Raw genomic sequence first — 20821 nt, 5'->3', positions numbered from 1 at the left:
AAATTCTTACTTCCCCAATTCATTCCACTCCCGATTCTAACTTGAGTTTTTTCCTTTGATCAACTGTTAGTTAGTATTTTTATGTTATAAATTTTGTATTTTATATTTTATTCTGGAAATATAACCACGTATTCATTCAAAATTCACCCTTGTTTCCAATCACTAATTCTTCAATTTTACCAATTTCAAATTTATTCAAAAGGAAAAGTCTGTGTCAAAACGGACTCGCTTTAACCGGCTGATGTTCGTTTTCCTCTAGATTTTCCTTATGAATCAGGCGGCTATTGAGAAACTCGCTTAACCCGGCTGTAGTTATCTCAAGAACCAAGTGATTCTTACGAGTAAATTCGATTTTTATATAAAATACCAGTAGAGTTTAAACCTAATTTTCCCGATTATAAGCAAGTCAATAAATCAGATCCGAGGAGACAAGCATATAAAACCAAATCCCTCTTCGAGTAAAACATCATCCTCAAATTTCCCGTGTTATTATTAACCACCGCTATTTCCAACTTTGCACTGGTCTCGAGTCCCAGGTGAAAAGTGCTAGCACTTGGACCCAAAAAATCGAGACACACACTCTCCTGTTCACGTAAGATCCATCCCAAACAAAACTAAACCGATCGGACGTAACACATTATATTAATATAAAAAATTGCGTTGTATCGCCGATGAAATTGACCCCTCGGTCTTTCTCTTCTTTGTTCCTGGGAAAGGTAAATGAATAATTGAAAAATCAATGTGTTAATATTTTCCTCGAATCTACCGATGCACGAAAATAATGTATGAAATACGTACAATTCATATTGATGTCTCCAGAGAATTCGAGTATATATATACCTACACACAAATATTATACGACGAGGAATCGAAATCGTGTTATTACATCTTCGGTAGCCTTGGAACGACATTTACGCTGAAAATCATCGTCCCGGAAATGAAAAAGGGAAAAAGCCCTTTTTTTGTAAATTATATTTAGGGTAATCGAGTCGAGATGTATAAAAGCAATAGGGGTGGTTGGTTCCTTTTGCTCCTGGGAATATAACGCGTCTCTTCCCTCGCCGGTGTATAATAATGCTCTGAAAAATGATATTCCAGGAATCTGACGGTGAAATTTAACCGAAAAAAAAAAAAAAAAAAAAAAAAAAAACAAGGAGAACTTGACGTACCCAATTAAAACGAGACACACTTTATACGGTGTAAGTAAGGCTATGTTTATACATATACACGTGTAAAAAATAAACAAAATGAATGAAATTAAATAACGATTTATTCATGTATATATGCGTATACCATGCGAATTTTTTTTTGCTCTAATCAATAACAATTTCAATTACGATTAAAATTACCAAAATATTTACCAAAGTATTGCAGTACTCGAATGGGGAAGAGAACGAAGGAAAGTTTTCAAAATTCTATAACAGCGTGTTTTATGAGAATCAGTTGTCACGAGTACAGCCGAGAGAGAGAGAGAGAGCGAGAAAAAAAAGTGAAATAAAATGTCCTTGAAGAAAAGTAGAATTCAAGAGTAAATCTCAGTTCGTGGAACCCGCTTTTACACCGTTATATGTAACTGCAGTTACGGTATATCTGAGGTATTAGGTATATAAAATCCGATATTTAATATCGCGTGCTCGTATAATAATACCCAGCAGACTAGGTAACAACTGCTATGGTTATCCGCAGACTTTTCTCTCCATATTGTAAAAATATTTCGCCACCTTCGCCGAATCGGCGGCATTCGGTCGTCGTGGCAACTATAACCACAACCCCCATAAAACGCAGGAAAACCTGAAAGAAACCTCGTAGAAACTCCGTACAGACACCCCCGCAAGGGCTCTGCACTCGACAACATTGATACCGCATGATAAAAAACTGGCGCATGGTAATCCTATGAAAACCACATAACAATTCTCGTATAAATCCCTGATGTACAAAGCTCCGTGACGAATACCCCCGGAAACCCCATAGAAATGAACAATGGCAACAGCTGTGCATGGCGTACGTTATTGTGGGTTCACTTTCGAATATTGTTGTTGAAAAGCTTCGTGTATTCATGACGCACATTTTTTCAGGACACATTTTTAATCGATACAGAAAAACGAAAGCAACTGAACGAAAATCTGGTGGAATGGCGATTGGGTTTTCCACAATTAAACCCGATTTATAACGACCGCTGACCCACATGACTAGGACCACCCTAATGAACACGTCCTACTGGCGACAGAAGAACATCAACAAAAATAAATATCCTATGGAATTCAGATGCTATAGGAATAAGGTATACGAAAAGCCGGATTTACTTTCTCGAAGCTCTACAGCTTCGCGAGAACTAATTTTTCGGTTCATTGTTATCACTATCGTTACTTTTCTTTTTATCAATTTTTGGAGCTTCTTTTTCCTCGTGGGCAGAAATTAAAGAGAGGAAAAAATATGAAAGGGTCGAAGTTGCGATTGAGTTAAAGGACAATTCGACTCGCTTCGTTTAACATTTCTTTTCTCGTTTTATTGCCGACCCTCGAATCCCTTTCATAATCCCACTGACCATGGCGAAATTTATAATATTCCCAAAACAAGGGAAATCTTTTCATCCGCACCGTATCCGTGTTACGAATTGATTCGCATTCGATTCGAATAACGTTGAGTTTCAACGAAATGCGCCATCGAAAAGATTATAAATATATGTATAATAAAATGTTTAAAAAAAAGATGGGGGTGGGGGGAGCAGTTCAGTTTTTATCACTCGCGCAGCATCCCCGAAGAATAAACCGAAACCGCGGGGTCGGTTAATCGCAATTACTTAACTTAATGGACGCGGAGGGGTGCATGAAAAATTAGGAGTGACTTTTACGTGTATAGCCGACGGTGGAACTTGAGATCGTGAGTCTGTCAGCTTTGTGAACTCGCAAACGAAGGTGTCTTCGGGAATTTTTCAAATAAATACAGGGAAAAAAATAATTCTTCGACGAAAACTTGAAAAATTTTGAAAAAAACGAACAGAGTCGCGTATCATGACATTTATATATGAGAATCCTTTCGTAAAATTTTTCGCATCGAGTGTAACTGGAAATCGGGTGCAATTTTTGGTTCTTTCTTTCAACAACTCTCGTATTAACTAAAATGTGATTTTTTTCTTGCAATTGATTGAATATTTACGTCTCTCATATTTGTTGTCCCGCATAGACCAAAAAGCTCGATTTTCGAAACGCAAGTCCAGCAGTTGAGTAGCTGACTTCGAACCGTTGAAACTTTCGATTCAATATATCATCGTCATAATGATTATGACCATCCTCCGTATCTGTGTTCGACTATCGTTTCAGAAAGCCATACGCTAAGAAATCGGTGGATCTTTTCAAAATGAAACAATTTGACACCGCAATTTCTATGGACGGTGGTGGTTAGGTTTTTAAATATTTTTTAGCCGGTTGTGCGAACCATTATTTGCGGTTTTCAATTATGGTATGGCTGATGTGGTTATAGAGAGATAAAAATCGACGGCTCGCCAATAGAATTTGTGGTATGCGGGAACAATAATTATGTAGGTACGAATTTATAGGTGTATATACGCAGTCAATTTGTTCGCAGCTGATTAGTCCGTGCATCGCACACATCGAATCAAAGTAACCACACGTTGGATATTACGTTTTCATATACATGTATAGTGCATTTCTGATTGAACGTTAATTCGAAACGATATAAAATTGAAGTCGAGAAAAATCCTTCTCGCTGTATACAATACGAACAAATTCAACAGCAAGAATAGTAGGTTTTAGTGATATGTACCTGTTTTTTTTTTTTTTTTTCATACGAGAGCTATGTGTACCTTATATTCGCTCCGGGGGTCAATTCCCACAAAACAATAGAACGACGGTATATGTGGCGTTGCAGTTATTCGCGTTGTTCTGGTGAAACTAAAATTAGAATTTATCGCACATGGAATAAGAAAATTTATTCAAATACTTCAGCTTCTTCGGTTCCGCCCCCGAAAAATTTGGAATCCCTGACAGTGACGCTACGACACATTTCTGTGTGATTCACCTCCGACATTTTCTTCTGATTTTTTCTTTCACTTGCGAAATTCTGACGCCGTTACTGCGGGTGTATTGATTTAAAAGAAGCAGGTAGAAAACGAGACGGTGAACGACGACGATGAACGTATACATAATCAATTAAAGCGAAGGGGCGTGGGATTGACAAATGTCAACGACTCACTCCGAACGAGTTCACTTCCAATTAATAGACGTCCTCTCTCATTCCTTTCCCCTACTAGTTTCCGCGTATTCCTCGAATCTTCAACTTACGCTGGCGTCAGCTGCATCAATTTGTCTTCCCCCCATCAGCAATCTTTTACACCCCTGAGGCCGAACCGATTTTCACATCGTTTCTTCATTTTTTCTCGTCCTAAATTTCTCTCTCTCTTCACTCTCTTACGATACCTCGATTACAAGAGGACTTTTAACGCATGAAAATAATCGTTATAAAATTTTCCAAATCGAAATTATCGTTCGAAAATATGCAACGTCCGTGACCGATTTTTGGGAATACTTCGAAATACGCGCATAACGTCTTAGCTCGATATTGCTGAAAATTCATATCGAAAAACATGAAATTCATGAACGAACAAGAGTATTAGAAAATATCTATAATGCAGGCCGGCAATTTCCTCGTAAGCTAGAAAATACGTTACGCGATTAACGATCGTTTAAGGAAATAGATGATGCGGTTCGCAAAACTTCTAGTCAGTTAAACCGGAAATTATCGTTATACGGATAGTCCTCGGATATTACGGGGAATTATTCAGCCCCTTAGAACCGGGTACTGCAAGGTTCGCGGGCGATAAGAAAATAATTAAGAATGTTAAGAAAAAGCTTGCGCTTGCAGAAAAACATCACATATCATCTTTTGTTTCTAGCATCAGCGGTATAACCTCACTCTCAACTACCCGACACCGCACTGTTGATTGTTTAATACAAACGAAGCAGTTTATATTATTTCTGAAGAGAGAAAGAAGGGCAAAAAAAAATTACATAACTACATTTTTTTATGAAGAATATGTTCCAATTTATTGCATCAGGTGTTACTGCCACGGTAGTTATGAAAAAAAAAAAAATTTCTTTAGTTTATGTAACAATCGTTCGGTAGGGAACAAAGAAAGCCTGCACGCGCAAAGATATTTCTTCTCATTAACTTTCCAGTTTTTCAGATAGAAGAAAATGAAAAATTGTGTCAAAGAATACGGAATACTCGCACCGTCGTAACATCAAATTAAGGATAATATTTTTAACGACAAAAGAGAGGAAAGAAAAAGTGTGAGTTGTAGAAAATCCGCAAAAATTGAAATCGTTATCCACATCTTCAACTTTCTTGTTGTATTCCAGATAAGTTGGTGCAGACATTACATTAAGCTGGACTCTGGAGATAAAGTCGAAACCACAATGAAATAGAAAACGAAATCCAATCGAAGTAGGGCACAAACAAAAGTGGTGTGTGCTAAATGGATTATTTTTTTTTAATAACTAGGACGAATCTGGCAGCCATTTTTGTTTGCCGCAACGAAAACAAAAATGAATAAATGAATCGAGAGAAAATTGGAAAAATTAATTGTCGTAGTCTCACCACCCTTGGTAAGATAGAAAAGAGCACTGAAAAATAATTGTGTACCGAGAAAAAAAATCTAAAATAGGTAGAATACCTCAGCATTCTTCTGATTCGATATTTCATTTTAATGATATCAATTATAAAGATCCGTTTCCTGGTTGCGTATTTCAGTATTTAACTTGCATTGATTTCAACCATTCTCACATAATATTCGCAGATCGAACTCGTTTAATCATTAACATTTCAATTATGTAAGTTCACCTAAATATTCTCATTTCCTGAGAGGTAAAAGTTTTTTTTTTTTTTCAATAATCTGTAGACGACTGGATCGAATTATATTCTGAAAAAAAATCTCCATTGACTTGAAACGACTTTCTAAGACGGAAAAGATAAAAAAAACAAGCTTCACCCTCTTATTTTGTCGAAAGCTCACGTTGTCTTTATAAATAAAAGTGATATTTATAATCATCATACTCACCCTAACGAGGATAGTATCGGATAGCCGGCGTCTTTTCTGACCAAACAGGGCATTTTTTTCACTTAAAGATCAATGGATATTGAGAAATGAAATTCAAAACTCGGATATATTTATACAGAAGAATATTTTCTATTCAATTTATACAGACGAGAAATATAAAACGTTTGATAGGTTATAATAGACGATAGGTGACAACAGTATTTTTTTTTTTCTTTTTACATTTTTCAGTTTTTTTTTGTCTGTTATTTCTTTTCTCTTTTTTCCTTCAATCATCGATTAGTTATTTATAATGATCATCAAGTATTATAGTGTAATAGTTATGTCTTAATACGAGAATGATACGTATTAGTTTTCTTATCGTTTATTTGTTCTTACGTATAATTTTTTGTTCGCAAATTCAATTTATGAGTACGTAAATGTAATCGATATATAATAGCCTATAATGAATTGTTTTAATACTTATGAATTAAATATAATTTAAACATTTAATCTTTGCTTTTCATTTTCTAGATTTTTCATTTTTATATTCATAAATAATTTGTTATGCTTATAATTTAATAATTCCAGTATTTTGTATAGGTAAATTATAACATTCCATAAATAGGTACACCATTTCCAACCCACCCCTTTATTTAATATATTTCTGTTCATGCGGTTCATTATAACTTATAATCACCGCACACTATTTTTCTATTTTTTTCAATTCCTTGACCTTAAGTATTATATTTATATTCAGTTAACTTTAGTTTTTTTTCTTTTCTTGTTTTTTTTTGTTCTTTTGGTTTTTAATTTTTTTTCCAATTCTGCGACCAAGAGTGACTGTATAACAGTTGACATTAGTACGTTACACATACCTATACGTTTCATGACAATCAATTATAGGGTTTTTAATTTCGCTTGAAGAATTCGATCAACGCGAATATGATCCGTTGTATTAACATTGAGTGGTGCAACTATTGAATAATTCAAATGACGTTGCGTTTTTTTTTTCTATTCAAACTATAGGTTCTGATATCTTGACAAAAACGAAAATCACGGCCTCAGAGACTGAGAAGTTCTTCGAATCATTTTCGCGATGATCCTATCCTCGATTTTAAATTCAGCTTCCTGTGCTGAAGTGTATGCCATATAATTTTATACATACGTGTACATATGTGTGAGTATTCCACACTCTTGATAGTTTCTCACCGATCTCATTGTCAGTAATATTTGCATTTATATTTTCATCGTTATTATTTTGATTATCATTATTATTCAGTTTTTTTCCTTTTTTGATTCTTGTTTGTTTTTTTTTGTCCGCCTCATTTTTGTAATGTATAGGTAATATACATGTATGTATGTTTTTTGCACGTATGATTATTTGGAATAACAATTTACATATTTATATAGATATATATTTATTGATTTCTCTTATACTTATTAATAACTTTTTTTATTATCTATGGGTATTGTAAATTGTAATTATAACGCGATGATATAGAAATCATGTAACAATTATATTACTTTTATAGAATTATTATAACAATCATATACCATACGTATATTATAGCTCATATATATATATATGGTTTCGTATCATATAATATGTCAGGTATTAAAAAACCTGTAGCTATTCGTATTGCATTCCGAGCAAATATACTTTTTTAATTATTTTAATTTTTTCCCATCTTCTAATGCTCATCGGATTTTGAGAACAAGACTCACAAGAATGACGCGCGAAAAAGCAGGGAATCTTTTTCATCATCAGTTTCATGACTCGATCGTGTTTTACATACGTGTTAAAATACTCCAAGACTTACCGCATTATCGATCAACAATGATTATCACTTATTGAATTTTTATTATTCTCTTTTTTCTTTCCATTTTCTAGGCAAATGCGTCCCCGCGTTTTCTAGACACGACATTCTTTCTTTTAAGTTAGTTTGTCTTTTGCTCTGTAGTAATGTACACATGTATAATTATTCAGTATACATATAGTTAACATTTATTCACAACCAGCTGATGATTTGTGATATTTATATATAATATTATGTTTACATAAGTTTCTTTGTTATCCGTATATATATCCGTTTTTTTTTTTTCATTTTCTTTATTCCATTTATTCAATAAGTAAATCCAAGATTATATGGAAAATGTCTTCTTTTCTCCATGTTCCTTTTATCCTCGAATTTTATTAACAAATTATTTAATTATTTCCTCATTGTACGGTGACTGTTGCGTTACTTTTTTTTCATGCTCATTGATATAATTTCTACAAATAATTCATAATCGCCTCAACATTTGTGCATGCGTTGTACAGAAATGCTCGTCCCAAAAAATAATGAAAGAAAAGCTTCGGCACGAAAACAAAAATGGTCGGAAATAGATAAAAGTATGGATTAACGATAACGCGACAGTCAATTTAGAGTAATTAAATACATCTTAATGATTATTCAATCAAACATATAATATGCACCAATAATGTACATATGTATATTTTCCGCAATTTCATTCTTTTATTTTCAACTAAAAATTCCGCCGTATTATCAACGTTAGTATGATTATTACTTTTTGTTCTTGTTGATGTTATTATTGTTAAATTCATAATTATGTCTATCATTATTACTATCGTCGTTATTACTATCATTACCATCATCATCATTATCACTATTAGTATTATCATTATTTTTATTTTCATTATTTTTTGTCATTATAATTATGTTTTTCTATTGTTTTTTACCTAATTAAAGCATAGTTTTTTTTTTTTTTTTTTAATATAAGAACCAGCGATAGATGAGTTATACCTAATAAATATTCAACTTCATTAAAGTTCCGAATTATACATGATATACTACAAATATGCACGCACATAAGTATATCACCATCTTTTTTCCACAAATCTTCAATTTTCCTGCTATATTCGTAAATGTTTCAGTGGTCTTTGAGATAAAATTTTTATGACTAATTGTAAATATATGTGTCAGTGAGAAAAACTACTACCATAGACGCGCCATTTGAAATCTTCGACAGTTTTTCTTTAATTTAAAAAAATTCTTTCGATCGATTGGGTCTGATCGAAAATCACAAAAAATCATTTTTGCAGTATTGTTAACGCACTTTGAGAAAAAAATATTGCATCTTTTCACAATATATATTTCGTGACGAAAACCGTTTGTATTCATGAAACTCTATTTTTTTAGAATTTTGGCATTTGGAATTTAAGATATGTGGAAAAAAGATGGCCAAGTTCATATGGAATACCCCGCATATTCATGATGTGTGATTGTAACATTTTGGAGTAAACGGGGCGGAACGGGGCATGACGCTACAACGAAATCAGAGAACTTATCGGGATTTGAATAACATTTTCTTCTTACTATACTGCAGACAAATAATCAAAACCCATGATATTACGTTCAAGAGAAAAAGCGAAACAATATGCAAGAAAAGAAGGAAAAAGTATATGTGACTATTATATCGTAAGAAAAAAGGTAACCGAGAAAGGAGGGGTTTCGATAAGGCCTTCTATCGGCGCGGCCCCCCTGAATTTTTTTTATTTCCAATAATCTTTTGTTTAAATTACACCTGAAGTTTGCAAATACATTTAGTATCAACCAATATTCGGTCTATTTATCTGTTTTTTTAAGGTAAATGTTGATTCACAGTAGACGAGCGTAAAGAGGCAAAATATACCTACTAATTGGTATCATAACTCTCGGTTTTTTTTTCTACAAAGTGAATGATACGAATTATTATTATTATCATTATTATGATTACATCATAAAATTGATTATACATCAATAAATATTATCCGAAATTCAATTAATTAATTTTTTCCATGGACGCAGTCTGGTAAACACGACAATTTTTATGTATCCAGTAACTTAATTATGTGTTCATGCACCATATATGCGTATGAAAAAATCTTTTTGTTACTTGGCTGCGCTTTACGCGAAATGAGATCGTAAAAACGACAAAAATGATGTATATTTGTGAAACAAGTCAAGTTCAGTGTTTTTTTTTTTTGTGAAAGTCCCATTAAGTAACACAAGAAGTACATGTATTTTTCAGAACCTTATATTCTTCATGTTATAAAAAAAAAAATTATTCAGAAAATGAAGGAAGAGTATCTATAAGACCGTTTATCGGCCTCCCTGAATCCTATTTTCTAAAGTTTATTAACTAGATCATTGTAGTTTTTTATTTTTTTTTTTCTGCAAAACCCGTCGTGTTACTATACTGCGTGCGTGGAAGAAAATAATCAATTGAATTTCGGATAATATTCAATAATGTATAACTAATTGTATAATATAATAATAATAATAGGTATCATTTGTTCTGTAGAAAGAATACCGATAATTATGACATGAATTGGTATGTTTTGCCACTTCGATCTCGTCAACTGTAAATCAAACATTTACCTTAAACAGATTAATAAAGCGCATATTGGTTGATACTATATACATATATGTATGTATTTGTAAATTTCAGGTGTAATCCAATCGAAATAGTATTGGAGATTGAAAAGAATTAGCGGGGGCCGATAGAGGACCTTATCGAAACCGCTCCTATTTGGATACAAAAGAACGATTTTTCACTATGATAACAGTGGATTTTCGATCCCGAAGAACGAGTTCGAATTTACCCAGGACCTCTTCGTGGTTCACTTTGCATTGCAAAAAAAAACTCATATGGCGAACCGGTCAAGCACTCCAACGTTCCTCGTACAACCTGTTCTGCCCCGATCCTCCCTGTATATCATCGATGTTTCCTATTTCTATTTATTTATCTATTTTTTTTTTTATTTTCATTTCGGTTTTTTGTTCTTTCTGTTTCTCCTTCCAGTTTCATTTTTCATACACCATATGTATTTAAATATAGATTGTAGATAGATAAAGATATATACTAAATGTACATTCATTTCTTTGCTATGCGAAAAATTGATCCACGTAAATTTTGTTATTTTTTTTTTTTTCAAAAATTGTCATGCTCTTCTCTATTTTTATTCCCCTCACACCACCCTCCTCAACATCAACGCTTTCTTACATCATTAGAATTTGGTAGGCCGTGCTAATAAAATTCATATATTCCTGTATATTAAATGTATATATACATATATGTATATAATATGTGTCTATATGGTGTGATATTGTTTACTCTGCGAATCATCCATAAATATAATTTCATATGTCATGTTTTTACATATAATAATATACACACATATATATTCTGTATATAAATATAACTTTTTTTTCCTTCATCGAGTTTTCACTTTTTTACTTTATTATTACGTCTACCGGTTGATTTTCAATAAATAAATATACATTCAAACCTATAGTTAATTGCGTATGTAATATTATAGTATACCTACTACACAATGGATTTTCGCTGACATAAAATGTTGATATGTATAATCACCAAACGGTACAGTATATGTATGTATATACGCATTAGGATTGGCCAAAAAAAAAATCATTTTTTTCTCCTTTGACACCGTGAAAATATCGTTCAAGATGACAAAAAAGGGATTCTGGTGAAGTTCGAGCTCTCGATAATTCTCATAGTTCCGTTTAAATGCTTCTTGTTTGAATCACGTAAAATTAAGGTAAGTGTTTCTCTATAAATATGTGATACAAAAAGGAGACACTTCGCGAAATATATGATGTTTTTAGGTTTTTGAACCATCATTTCGTGATAAAATATGTAAAAATTGTAGAAGTCATGACAGATACCATTTAAGATTGAAGCCCCCTGAACCCCTAACCCTGAATAACTTTTGAACCAGTCGACTTGGCGAAAAATCATGTCAGACCATTTAGTTGATCTTTTAATTTCCTCCCAGAATATACATTGTTATCTGCAACCCGCTGATTCGTTGAAGCGCAATAAAATTCCACACAGAACCAAAAAAATTTTCCCGTGTTATTGAAATGGAAAATCGAGAATACTAAGGAGGCACCTCTTACTATTAAGAACTCAAACTTCACCAGAACTCGTTTTTTGTCATCTTGAAAGATATTCTCACGGTTTCAAAGAAAAAAAAATGAGTATTTTTTGGCCCACCCTAATACACATACATAATATATGTGTGAATTAATCATGCAAATACATTCATTCATTTGGTTATCTCGATTCCACCTTTTTTTGTTCAATTTTTTTTTTTGTTTTCTTATACAATTCATGTTGTCACATGGATTCCTATACCAATAACAATAATAATAACAATAACAATAATAACAATAACAATAACAGTGATAGTGATAATAATAATAATATAAATGGTAATAAACATAATAATAATAACAACAATAGTAATAATAATAATCATAATCATAACGGTAATGATAATAATAATCATAGTAACAGTAATAGTAATAGTAATGGTAATAGTGATAGTAATAGTAATAGTAATTGTAATTGTAATAATAATAGTAATAGTAATAGTAATAGTAATAATAATAATAATGATATTAAGAATCATAAAAATGAACATGAAAATAATGACAGTAGCAGCGGTAGCAGTAGTAGTAGTTACAGTAGTAGTAGTAGTAGTAGTAGTAGTAGTAGTAGTAGCAGTAGTAGTAGTTAGAGTAGTAGTAGTTGTAGTAGTAGTAATGATAATAATAATAATAATGTCGATGATAATGGTTATAATAAATAATCATTGAGAAATAGTGAGAATAAAAGATTATAAACGGAAAATTGTATCTACATATTATTATATTGTGTAAATATCTACATAGAGTTTAGCGCGTTAAGATTTTATGCGTAAGTTAAATATAACAATTAGATATATTATTATGATTGTCAAACACAATCTCCATTTGTCTCGTACTTGTGATTTCTATTTTTTTTTTCATAGTCTTCAATAATTTAACACACCGCCTGAAGTTTTCGGAGTGGAATGTCACCTCTGAATAGTGAAAATTCACATTATTGAACGAAAATTTTCACTCATTTGCAGACTAGGACTATTTCCGCTCTCCAAAAGTTTATTGTTAGAGAATACAATAAACGTATTCTTTGACGTGGTTATGTTACAGCATATAATTATAATCAACCCTCCGTCTGCCCGATTCATTTTCGCATCTATAGTGAATTCGGCTCATTCAAGGTTTTATAAATGTTTGAGGAAATTTAAAAAATCTAATAGTAAATTGGTATGGATCCTTAAAATGTCCACGAGTTGAAAGAGTCAAAATCCCAAGATGTACGATCTTGTAAAACTCAGAATTTGTAAGTGAAATTTAGACTGTGTCTTAAAAGATTTGGTGTGCAGACGAAGAGTTATCCATCCTTACATTATACACATCGAGAGCGAAACATTGGAAGGGCCTGACCCACAGAAGTGAGTAGAACACCAAATCATCAGAATTATCGAGGCTCAGACGGAATACGACGTGAACAAAGACAAACTCTTGAACTACATTATTCAAATTTCAATTACTTTTCGGTATTTTTTTCCCTGCTGGCAGATGGTTCCGTATGATTTAAACAAAATTCAAGCTTTACATGCTGCTGAAAGTACGTATCAATCGAAACGTACTGTTAAAATTAAACAACCATAAGTGTGAAAATATCAATTGCAAGTCCAAAAAATTAAAACTACGCCCTTCTGGTTCTTAGCCCTCGATACGAATATGTACTGTTATTTCTAAGATAAGTGTGTGTGTGAGATCTATATTATATTATATTATACATGAGGTGATGATAGTTCTTTTTTTATGTGATAATAATTTTGATAAATTTTATTCAAATATATAATACATAATATATGTACGTAATAATACTGCCTGCAGTTGAGCTCCAGTTTGATTAGGATTATTATTGTGATTATTATTAACTTATGAATAATTGTGTCTTTGTGTTTTCTTTTAAAGTTCGATTATTATTCAATTACGATTTTTTCCCAAAATATATCATTAGAAGTGGAAGATTAATTTTTTCTCTATATCTTTTTTCTCACATACATAGGTAAATATGTGTATATGTACCTCAGTTCTACACAATTGCAGAAAAATGAATCAATGGATCATGTGATATTTTGTTCTCTTGTTAATTTGGATTGAAGAGAACAAAAATTTATTCCTCATCTCTTTGAAACTTAATAACATGTATAAGATATATATAAGTATATAACATATATTTTCCATACATATACTCAGACGCATATAGTTTCGGATGATGATATATGTGTATATATATCTATATATACTTGTGTATGATATTCATTATATACAAACAATATGTTTACGTATGGATATAGTATAGTCTTCACATTTTTTGGATTTCTTTTTTAAATCTAGTATTATGTATGCGTGTATTAATATACAATAAATATATGTATATTGGCGTGGTCTTTATTTTGGGTATGTTACCTGCTAATTTAAATATTAACACAGTCAAAGTTGTAAATATTTACGGCACGGGTTAATATTAAGGGCTGCAATTTAGCAGTTTTTTTTTTGTACATTTTGAAGCGATTTAGGACTATTGTCGGGAAAAGTTCAAACATACCCAAAATAAGACTACCCTAATGTATATATATGTGTAACATCTTCCTTACGCACATATTATATATGTATATACAATAAGTGATAGCGATCGAAAGTATTGATAGTTTGTAATCGAATTATTCAAAAGTGATGGGTTGTTATTTTGTGTTCTTTCAGTGCTGCTGTTAAGTCCCTGCGGTTGTTATTTTATTTTAATTTTTTGGCGGTGTCTGACTAAGGGAACATGGGAGACCAACAAGAGTTGAACTACTTAGCCTCGATGTTCGTGGTTCAATTTCGAGAGACATTCGATACATTTCTTCTTCCTCGAGAAGCAATGACGGATCCAACAAATAATCGGTCACCTTCGTTATCAGCTCAATTTTGTAAGGAGTTTGCTGAAAATGACGTATCTCACGGATAACGTGCGCGATCTGTGAAAAAATGAATAAGGCCATCAGAAGTTACGCCAAAAAAAGACAATCCTTCGATGAGATTGGTGAAGAAGAGAGTCTCTTATCAGTTTTTCACTCTTCCTCTTTCTGCAAAATCATAAAGATGGATAGGAAAAAAACAAAATAGGTTCACTCGTCCAAAGAGAAAAAATGGACGAAAAATTCATGGTCCCCTCTTCACATGACCTCTTCGAAAGTAATCGATACTGGTTTCATACTAACCATACGCATTTTTGAAAAGTTTAGAAGACCGTCTTCGGTGAAATTGGGTGTTCCTTCTTCGATAAACGAAAGATCGGTGAGATAAAGCCCTAAATATGGGATACAGGGAGGATCGCAGCGGTGCAGAGCGTCTCGAAGATTTCGAAAACGACCGTCGGACGACACGATTGCCTGCAGACGTTCGATGGTCTGCTTGGTCTGTTGAAAACATCGAATCGAATGTACATTATCTTCTCAAATCCGGAGAACAACGATCAAACAATTTGAATGAATCAACGAAGAAACAATGCTCACAGTTTTGGATACTTTTTCCCACGTTTTCTTCAGCCTGTACACACTGCTACTCGTGAAAGCGGCGCATATTTGGAGAACGCCGTTGTAATTATGGAGAACTTTACTGATGTCCGCGACAGCTGCCCACTTTTCTATGGCCGCAACCCTCGAGGCCATGCTGGATCGACGAATGATTTCCGAGACGACCAGTTGAGAAAATTTATTGAATCTCCTGGTCATCAGGATTATATGCGGCGCCCGCGTCGCTTTGTCAGTTTTCATCCAAGCTTGGCCTAGGAATTCTCTGAATTTTTGGAAAATATTTTATTTGTCAGAATAGGCGAGTTCACTCTCCAAAACTTTTTCTATAGTCTTCATTTTTCTGAATACTCACTCGCTCGCTATTGCTACAAATATCTGATGATCAAGGTACGTCATTTGTTCGGCGATTTCCAGGGCTGAAAGCGTCTCGATGCTTTCTTTACTTGCTCTCTGTGAATTGGTAAGAATTATCTTTCGATTTTGTTCTAATTTTTTAATGCATTCAATCGCACAAAATACTCCTATTGTTCTATAAAACTGACCTTGGGAGGTGCGAGTAGTTTTTCAAGATTAATTTTGCTGCTTTCGGGTTCCTCCTTTGTGATGAGTCTCAATAGTTGGCTAGCAGCTTTGTGTTCAGCCGGTAGAAGATTTGGACTGTAAGTAATATCGTCTAGGAATTCGATGGTAAGTTCCTTCAGTTTCTGATCCAATTCAAAGTCCTGGGCATGTTTCGAGACCCAATGTCTTAGTACATTTAGGACCCTCATAGTCGCCGCCGTTGACATAACAGATTCTTTGCGTCGATTTTTGTCTCTACAAGAACCGCTTCTAACGCTCACATCGCTCTCGCTGCAACGGCCAGGAACTTTATCCGGTGGATTACTGGAAGCTGAAGTCGCTATCGCAAAAGCCACAGCCGCCCCGGAAGTACTGCTCCTAAATTATACAGTTTTTATTCAATTTTATTCAAACTACTTCAGTTAGGAAAGAAAAAATAAAATGAAGAAGCGCTCACATAATCGGACCAGAAAATTAAATACTCTCCAAACGGTTCAACTATTTTTCATGAACGTGTTGTTTCTTTTTTTCACCTTACAATTTTCTACACCCAATAGGACGCATCCTCTGTTTTGTAATCAAGGCAATATTCACACAATGATAATTAACCAGCGTAATGATGATACAATAATGGTAACAGTTAAATAGACGAAGAGAAACGCATTCATAATTTTCGACGCATGCTACTATTATAGAACAAAAAATGTAGTTCTCGATTTTTATTTTTATTAACTCTATTACACGAGATTCGAAGAAATCAAAGGATTTTCGTTTCCGTCATTTCACGTTGTTTCTTTGTTTTTCCCAAATATCGCGGAGTGTAATGTGATAATCATGCTCCGACGAAACGAAGGAAAAATATTCGCATAAGTAATGGGCAGTACGGATAATGAGATTACTTACCAGAGGGGTTCGTGTCCGATGCTATATCGAATGACGCAAAACACAACACACGAATACAGTTTAATAGGAAAGACACATCAAAATCATTCCTAACATACAATTATAATAATAATTAACTATATGAGGCATATCGATGTATAATGATCGAGTCTGATGACGTCTCAGGCCATAAGATGACAGGTAACGAAAAAATCATTGCGATAATGACGCGATCCCCTTAAATTCATTCACTTCCTGGTATACATAATTTATTTATCTTTCCGAAGCAAGTCAAACGGAAACCAAAATTAATAGAAAATAAGGCGATACACCCAAAACCCGTTTTTTTCTATTGTCTTTTGCGTTTAATCATTTTAATGACAGTTACATTTGATGTGCGGTGATGATGATGGTGATAATAAAAATGAACATGAAAATATAAATACTCAAAATAATAATAATAATAATAACAACAACAAAAACAATAATAACAATAATAATAACAATAACAACAATAATAATAACAATAACAACAATAATAATAAATTATAATAATGATTATAATAATATTAATATGACACAATAAAGACGTACGCAGTAAAGAGTATAATAGATAGAATGTTTTACAACGGACACAAAGCATCCATGCTTTATATATATAGATATATATATATATGATATAATAATATACAAATGGGTCAATAATATTTATAACTCCTTACGACATTCAACATTCAATAGCAAATCGAAAACTGACAATATATGATAGTATACACATGATTAATGTAATTGCGGTATTTTGTTGTTTATTTTTTTTTCAGATTTTTCTTTTCTTTTTTTTTTCATTCTAAATATTTCGGTGATCGTTTGTTCCTTTAAAAACCCTGAAAGTAAACTGTGCATCGCGTTCGAAAAGTAACACAACAGAATGAAAAAGAAAGGATTCGATTGAAAATGAAAGACGATAATCACGGTTATAAGATGGTTATCAACGAAAGTAAAATATCGAGGCATAAAAATCGGAAAAATTAACGCTATTCGGAAGATCGTAATCACCATGTTTTTTTCCTTACTAGTCTGTCTAGTTTTTGCGGGATAAGTATTTCTGATTGTTATTCCTCGAGATTGCTTATGAAACGGTTCAAGGACTCGGGAAACAAACCTCCTTTTGCTCTCGCGAGAACTGGTTATAACAACTCCAGCCTTGCTCGATATCTGTTGACTGTCATGTTGAAAACTTGGCCGCTGAGAACCAGATCCCATTTCGTTTTCCTGGATCGAACGGCGACCCATCAGATAATTCTGAACAAAGAGAACAACAAAAAAAATCTCTCTGGAATCTGTTCTCCGAGATTGATTCCGATCTTCCTTCCGGAAACGACAAAAGAAAAGAAAAAAAAAAACTCACTCCAGTTATGGTCGAAATCGAACCACTGCGCATCGAAGCCGGAGGTGCCGATGCGATGGAGGCTCGATGCTCGGAGTAATGATGGTTGTGATGATTGTGATGATTATTATGCTGACCGCAGTGATGGTGATAGAGTTCGGCCGGTGGCGTGGCCTCGTCATCCGTCCAATTGGAATCTTCTTTTTCCGAGCACAAACGTCTTCCTCTCGGGGATTTCGGTGACTTTGTCAGCCATTCGGGACGAGGTGACTTAGGTGACGGTGGCGGCGGATCTTCGTAGGTGAACTGAACGTCTGAAAGATATTGGAAAATTTTATCTGAGATCGTTCGTCGACCCTGATCAGGTGATGAATTGTTACCGTCTTTTGAAGCGGATTCGGCAGCCACTGGAGTGTCGGTTTCTTCGGACACTCCTCTTGAGTATGTTCCACCCTCGTGTGAACTTGGATCTGAACCGGAGCCGGAACCAGAACCGGTAGAACCGACCAAAGTAACGGAACTCAAATTGCTCGGAGAAGATGGAGCACTTATCACCGTCACATCTGGAAAACGAATATGATTTGGTACCGAAATATGAAGTGCAAATCCATTGAAACCATCGTAACTGACAATGAAAAAAAAAAGTTATTTTCACACCTGTCAGTGTTTCGGCACTGGATGAGACGGCGATCACTTTCGGAATTGTCAGGTGGCACCTGTCGTCTTCTGAACTGTTGTCGACCCTGACACTGATCCTCCTCGGAGTTGCTGGAGATTGTCTTCCGGAAGATGGTCCGGGAGATTGGAGGGTTGGACTGCGTCTTATGATCGGCGGTGCCTCGGAAATTAGACCAAGCTGCTGATCTTCTTCCACTAGACAGTCGGAAAATTGAATAAAAATTTATCCTCTTCGAAAAAGTTCGTGCAAAATTTTATGACAGGTGGCACGGCGATTCAGGAAGACAAAATGGGTTACGACCGAGGTGAGATTTAGCGATGATCATATCGAGGTCTGCGAGAGCCGAAAGGCCGTAGGCCGCAGCAAAGAGAAGATGCCGTTACAATGATGCATCCCGCCCGAACCAAAAAATCGAATGTTCCGAGCACATTTCACTTGCGAAACCGTTTTTCAACTCATCGTTAAAATTGGTGATCGAACGATTCGAACATATTCAACTGTTTATTATTTACGGATAATTAAATTTCGAATCGTCACACTGTGCACGTGACTTTTAGGGGATGAGCCGCTATAGCAGCATCCTGACTTTTCTGCGAGTTACGACCTCGAGGTCCTCAGCTCCCCGATATGTAAATTTGTTAGGGTCATCGTGAGTTTTGGAAGATATTCGACTCTCGGAGTTCTGATTGTCTTTTGTGTTTATTATGGGGGATTTTAGGAGCTCACGCTTTCGGTAGCCAGACCGCCAGTGCGCCTTTGGGTTGGAAATAAGGGCTCCAAGGTTCGAGTCGTGGTAGGTGTGGCTCCGCGCTCCTTGGCTATCGCTCACCTCTGACCCGTAACCTATGCGTACACACACGTGCAGAATTACACAACCTACAATTTCCATCTAGTGTCCGAAAATTCAGCTGAACGATCAAAACGAATCTAATAATAAAAGCCAGTCGCGATTACTCTGTTTCTTCTTACCGGAAACGGAACTTGCGCCGCTTGTTCTTCGCGGACTGACGCTGTTTCGACGACGTTCGTCCAAAGGCGGAAGAGCGGTATCACCGGAAGTGCTTCCAAGGACATCGAGAGACCTGAATTCGAATAATCCAAGGTCATAAAATTGGTCAACCCTCCATTACTTGGCTACTCACATTACGGACCCAGTTCCAATTTGACATTCCGGAGGTTCGCTGTTGTAGAAAACCTTCTTCAACGCCTCGAGAACGGTCACGCCGTCGGTGAATACCCGATAGGTGAGTAAAAATGTGTTTAGAAAATCTATGCTCAGGAATCTCAAGTCCGTTAAACGCTGCAGGAGACGTTCTGGCGTGGCGTAACGGATTTGCGGTACCTTGCATGAGTTCAATGTCCGGCTGAAACGTATGTCGATGTCATCTTTGAAGAGTTTCGGATCGTTTCTGATCGACTGAGGCATCGTGACGGAACTTGTGTCCGACAACGAGCCGTGAAGAAGGTCATTGAAATGAACGTTATCCATGCACTGGCTGATGTCGGTTATCCAAGCGGCCTTTTCCTGAAAATTTGAGAAAAAAGATCATCAGGACTAGTATCGCTAGGTTTGGAGAGCACGTTCGGGGCACCCACCTGCATAGTAGGAGCGATGAGATGAACGGAGACCTCCGGTCCCCCGGATTTTACGTCCAAAATGATTTTGAAATCTCGAGTCTGAAGTTGGGAACTGCTACTTCCGCTTCCACTACCGCTACTCTCACTGATACCGCTCGACAGGCTCGAAACAGAACAGACTGACGACTCTGG

At 34.8% G+C, this 20821-nt stretch overlaps 1 protein-coding gene across 3 annotated transcripts in view; it reads right to left on the bottom strand.

Annotated features, from left to right (window-relative positions):
• Positions 1–12757: 12757 nt before the first annotated feature.
• LOC105683116 (ras-specific guanine nucleotide-releasing factor 2-like) overlaps positions 12758–20821 on the bottom strand; it is a 37187-nt gene continuing 29123 nt past the window's right edge. The window contains exons 12-25 of one of the 3 annotated variants that reach the window (XM_020850710.2): positions 20648–20817; positions 20194–20576; positions 20021–20133; positions 19778–19894; positions 19030–19245; positions 18753–18935; positions 18394–18686; positions 18148–18287; positions 17007–17027; positions 16085–16481; positions 15895–15992; positions 15522–15804; positions 15228–15425; positions 12758–14984 (exon numbers count right to left, since the gene is read on the bottom strand). In XM_020850710.2, coding sequence (XP_020706369.2) covers positions 14763–14984; positions 15228–15425; positions 15522–15804; positions 15895–15992; positions 16085–16481; positions 17007–17027; positions 18148–18287; positions 18394–18686; positions 18753–18935; positions 19030–19245; positions 19778–19894; positions 20021–20133; positions 20194–20576; positions 20648–20817 — 2834 coding nt within the window. In that variant the 3' untranslated portion in view covers positions 12758–14762. The remainder of the gene's footprint in view (positions 14985–15227; positions 15426–15521; positions 15805–15894; positions 15993–16084; positions 16482–17006; positions 17028–18147; positions 18288–18393; positions 18687–18752; positions 18936–19029; positions 19246–19777; positions 19895–20020; positions 20134–20193; positions 20577–20647; positions 20818–20821) is intronic. The other 2 variants (XM_048649357.1, XM_048649356.1) reach the window with 2 other exon arrangements.

The sequence above is a fragment of the Athalia rosae genome, chromosome 2, assembly GCF_917208135.1.
Source record: "Athalia rosae chromosome 2, iyAthRosa1.1, whole genome shotgun sequence".
NCBI lineage: Eukaryota > Metazoa > Arthropoda > Insecta > Hymenoptera > Athaliidae > Athalia > Athalia rosae.
The sequence above is the reverse complement of the archived record's forward strand: the minus strand, read 5'-3'. Positions and strand labels throughout refer to the sequence as shown.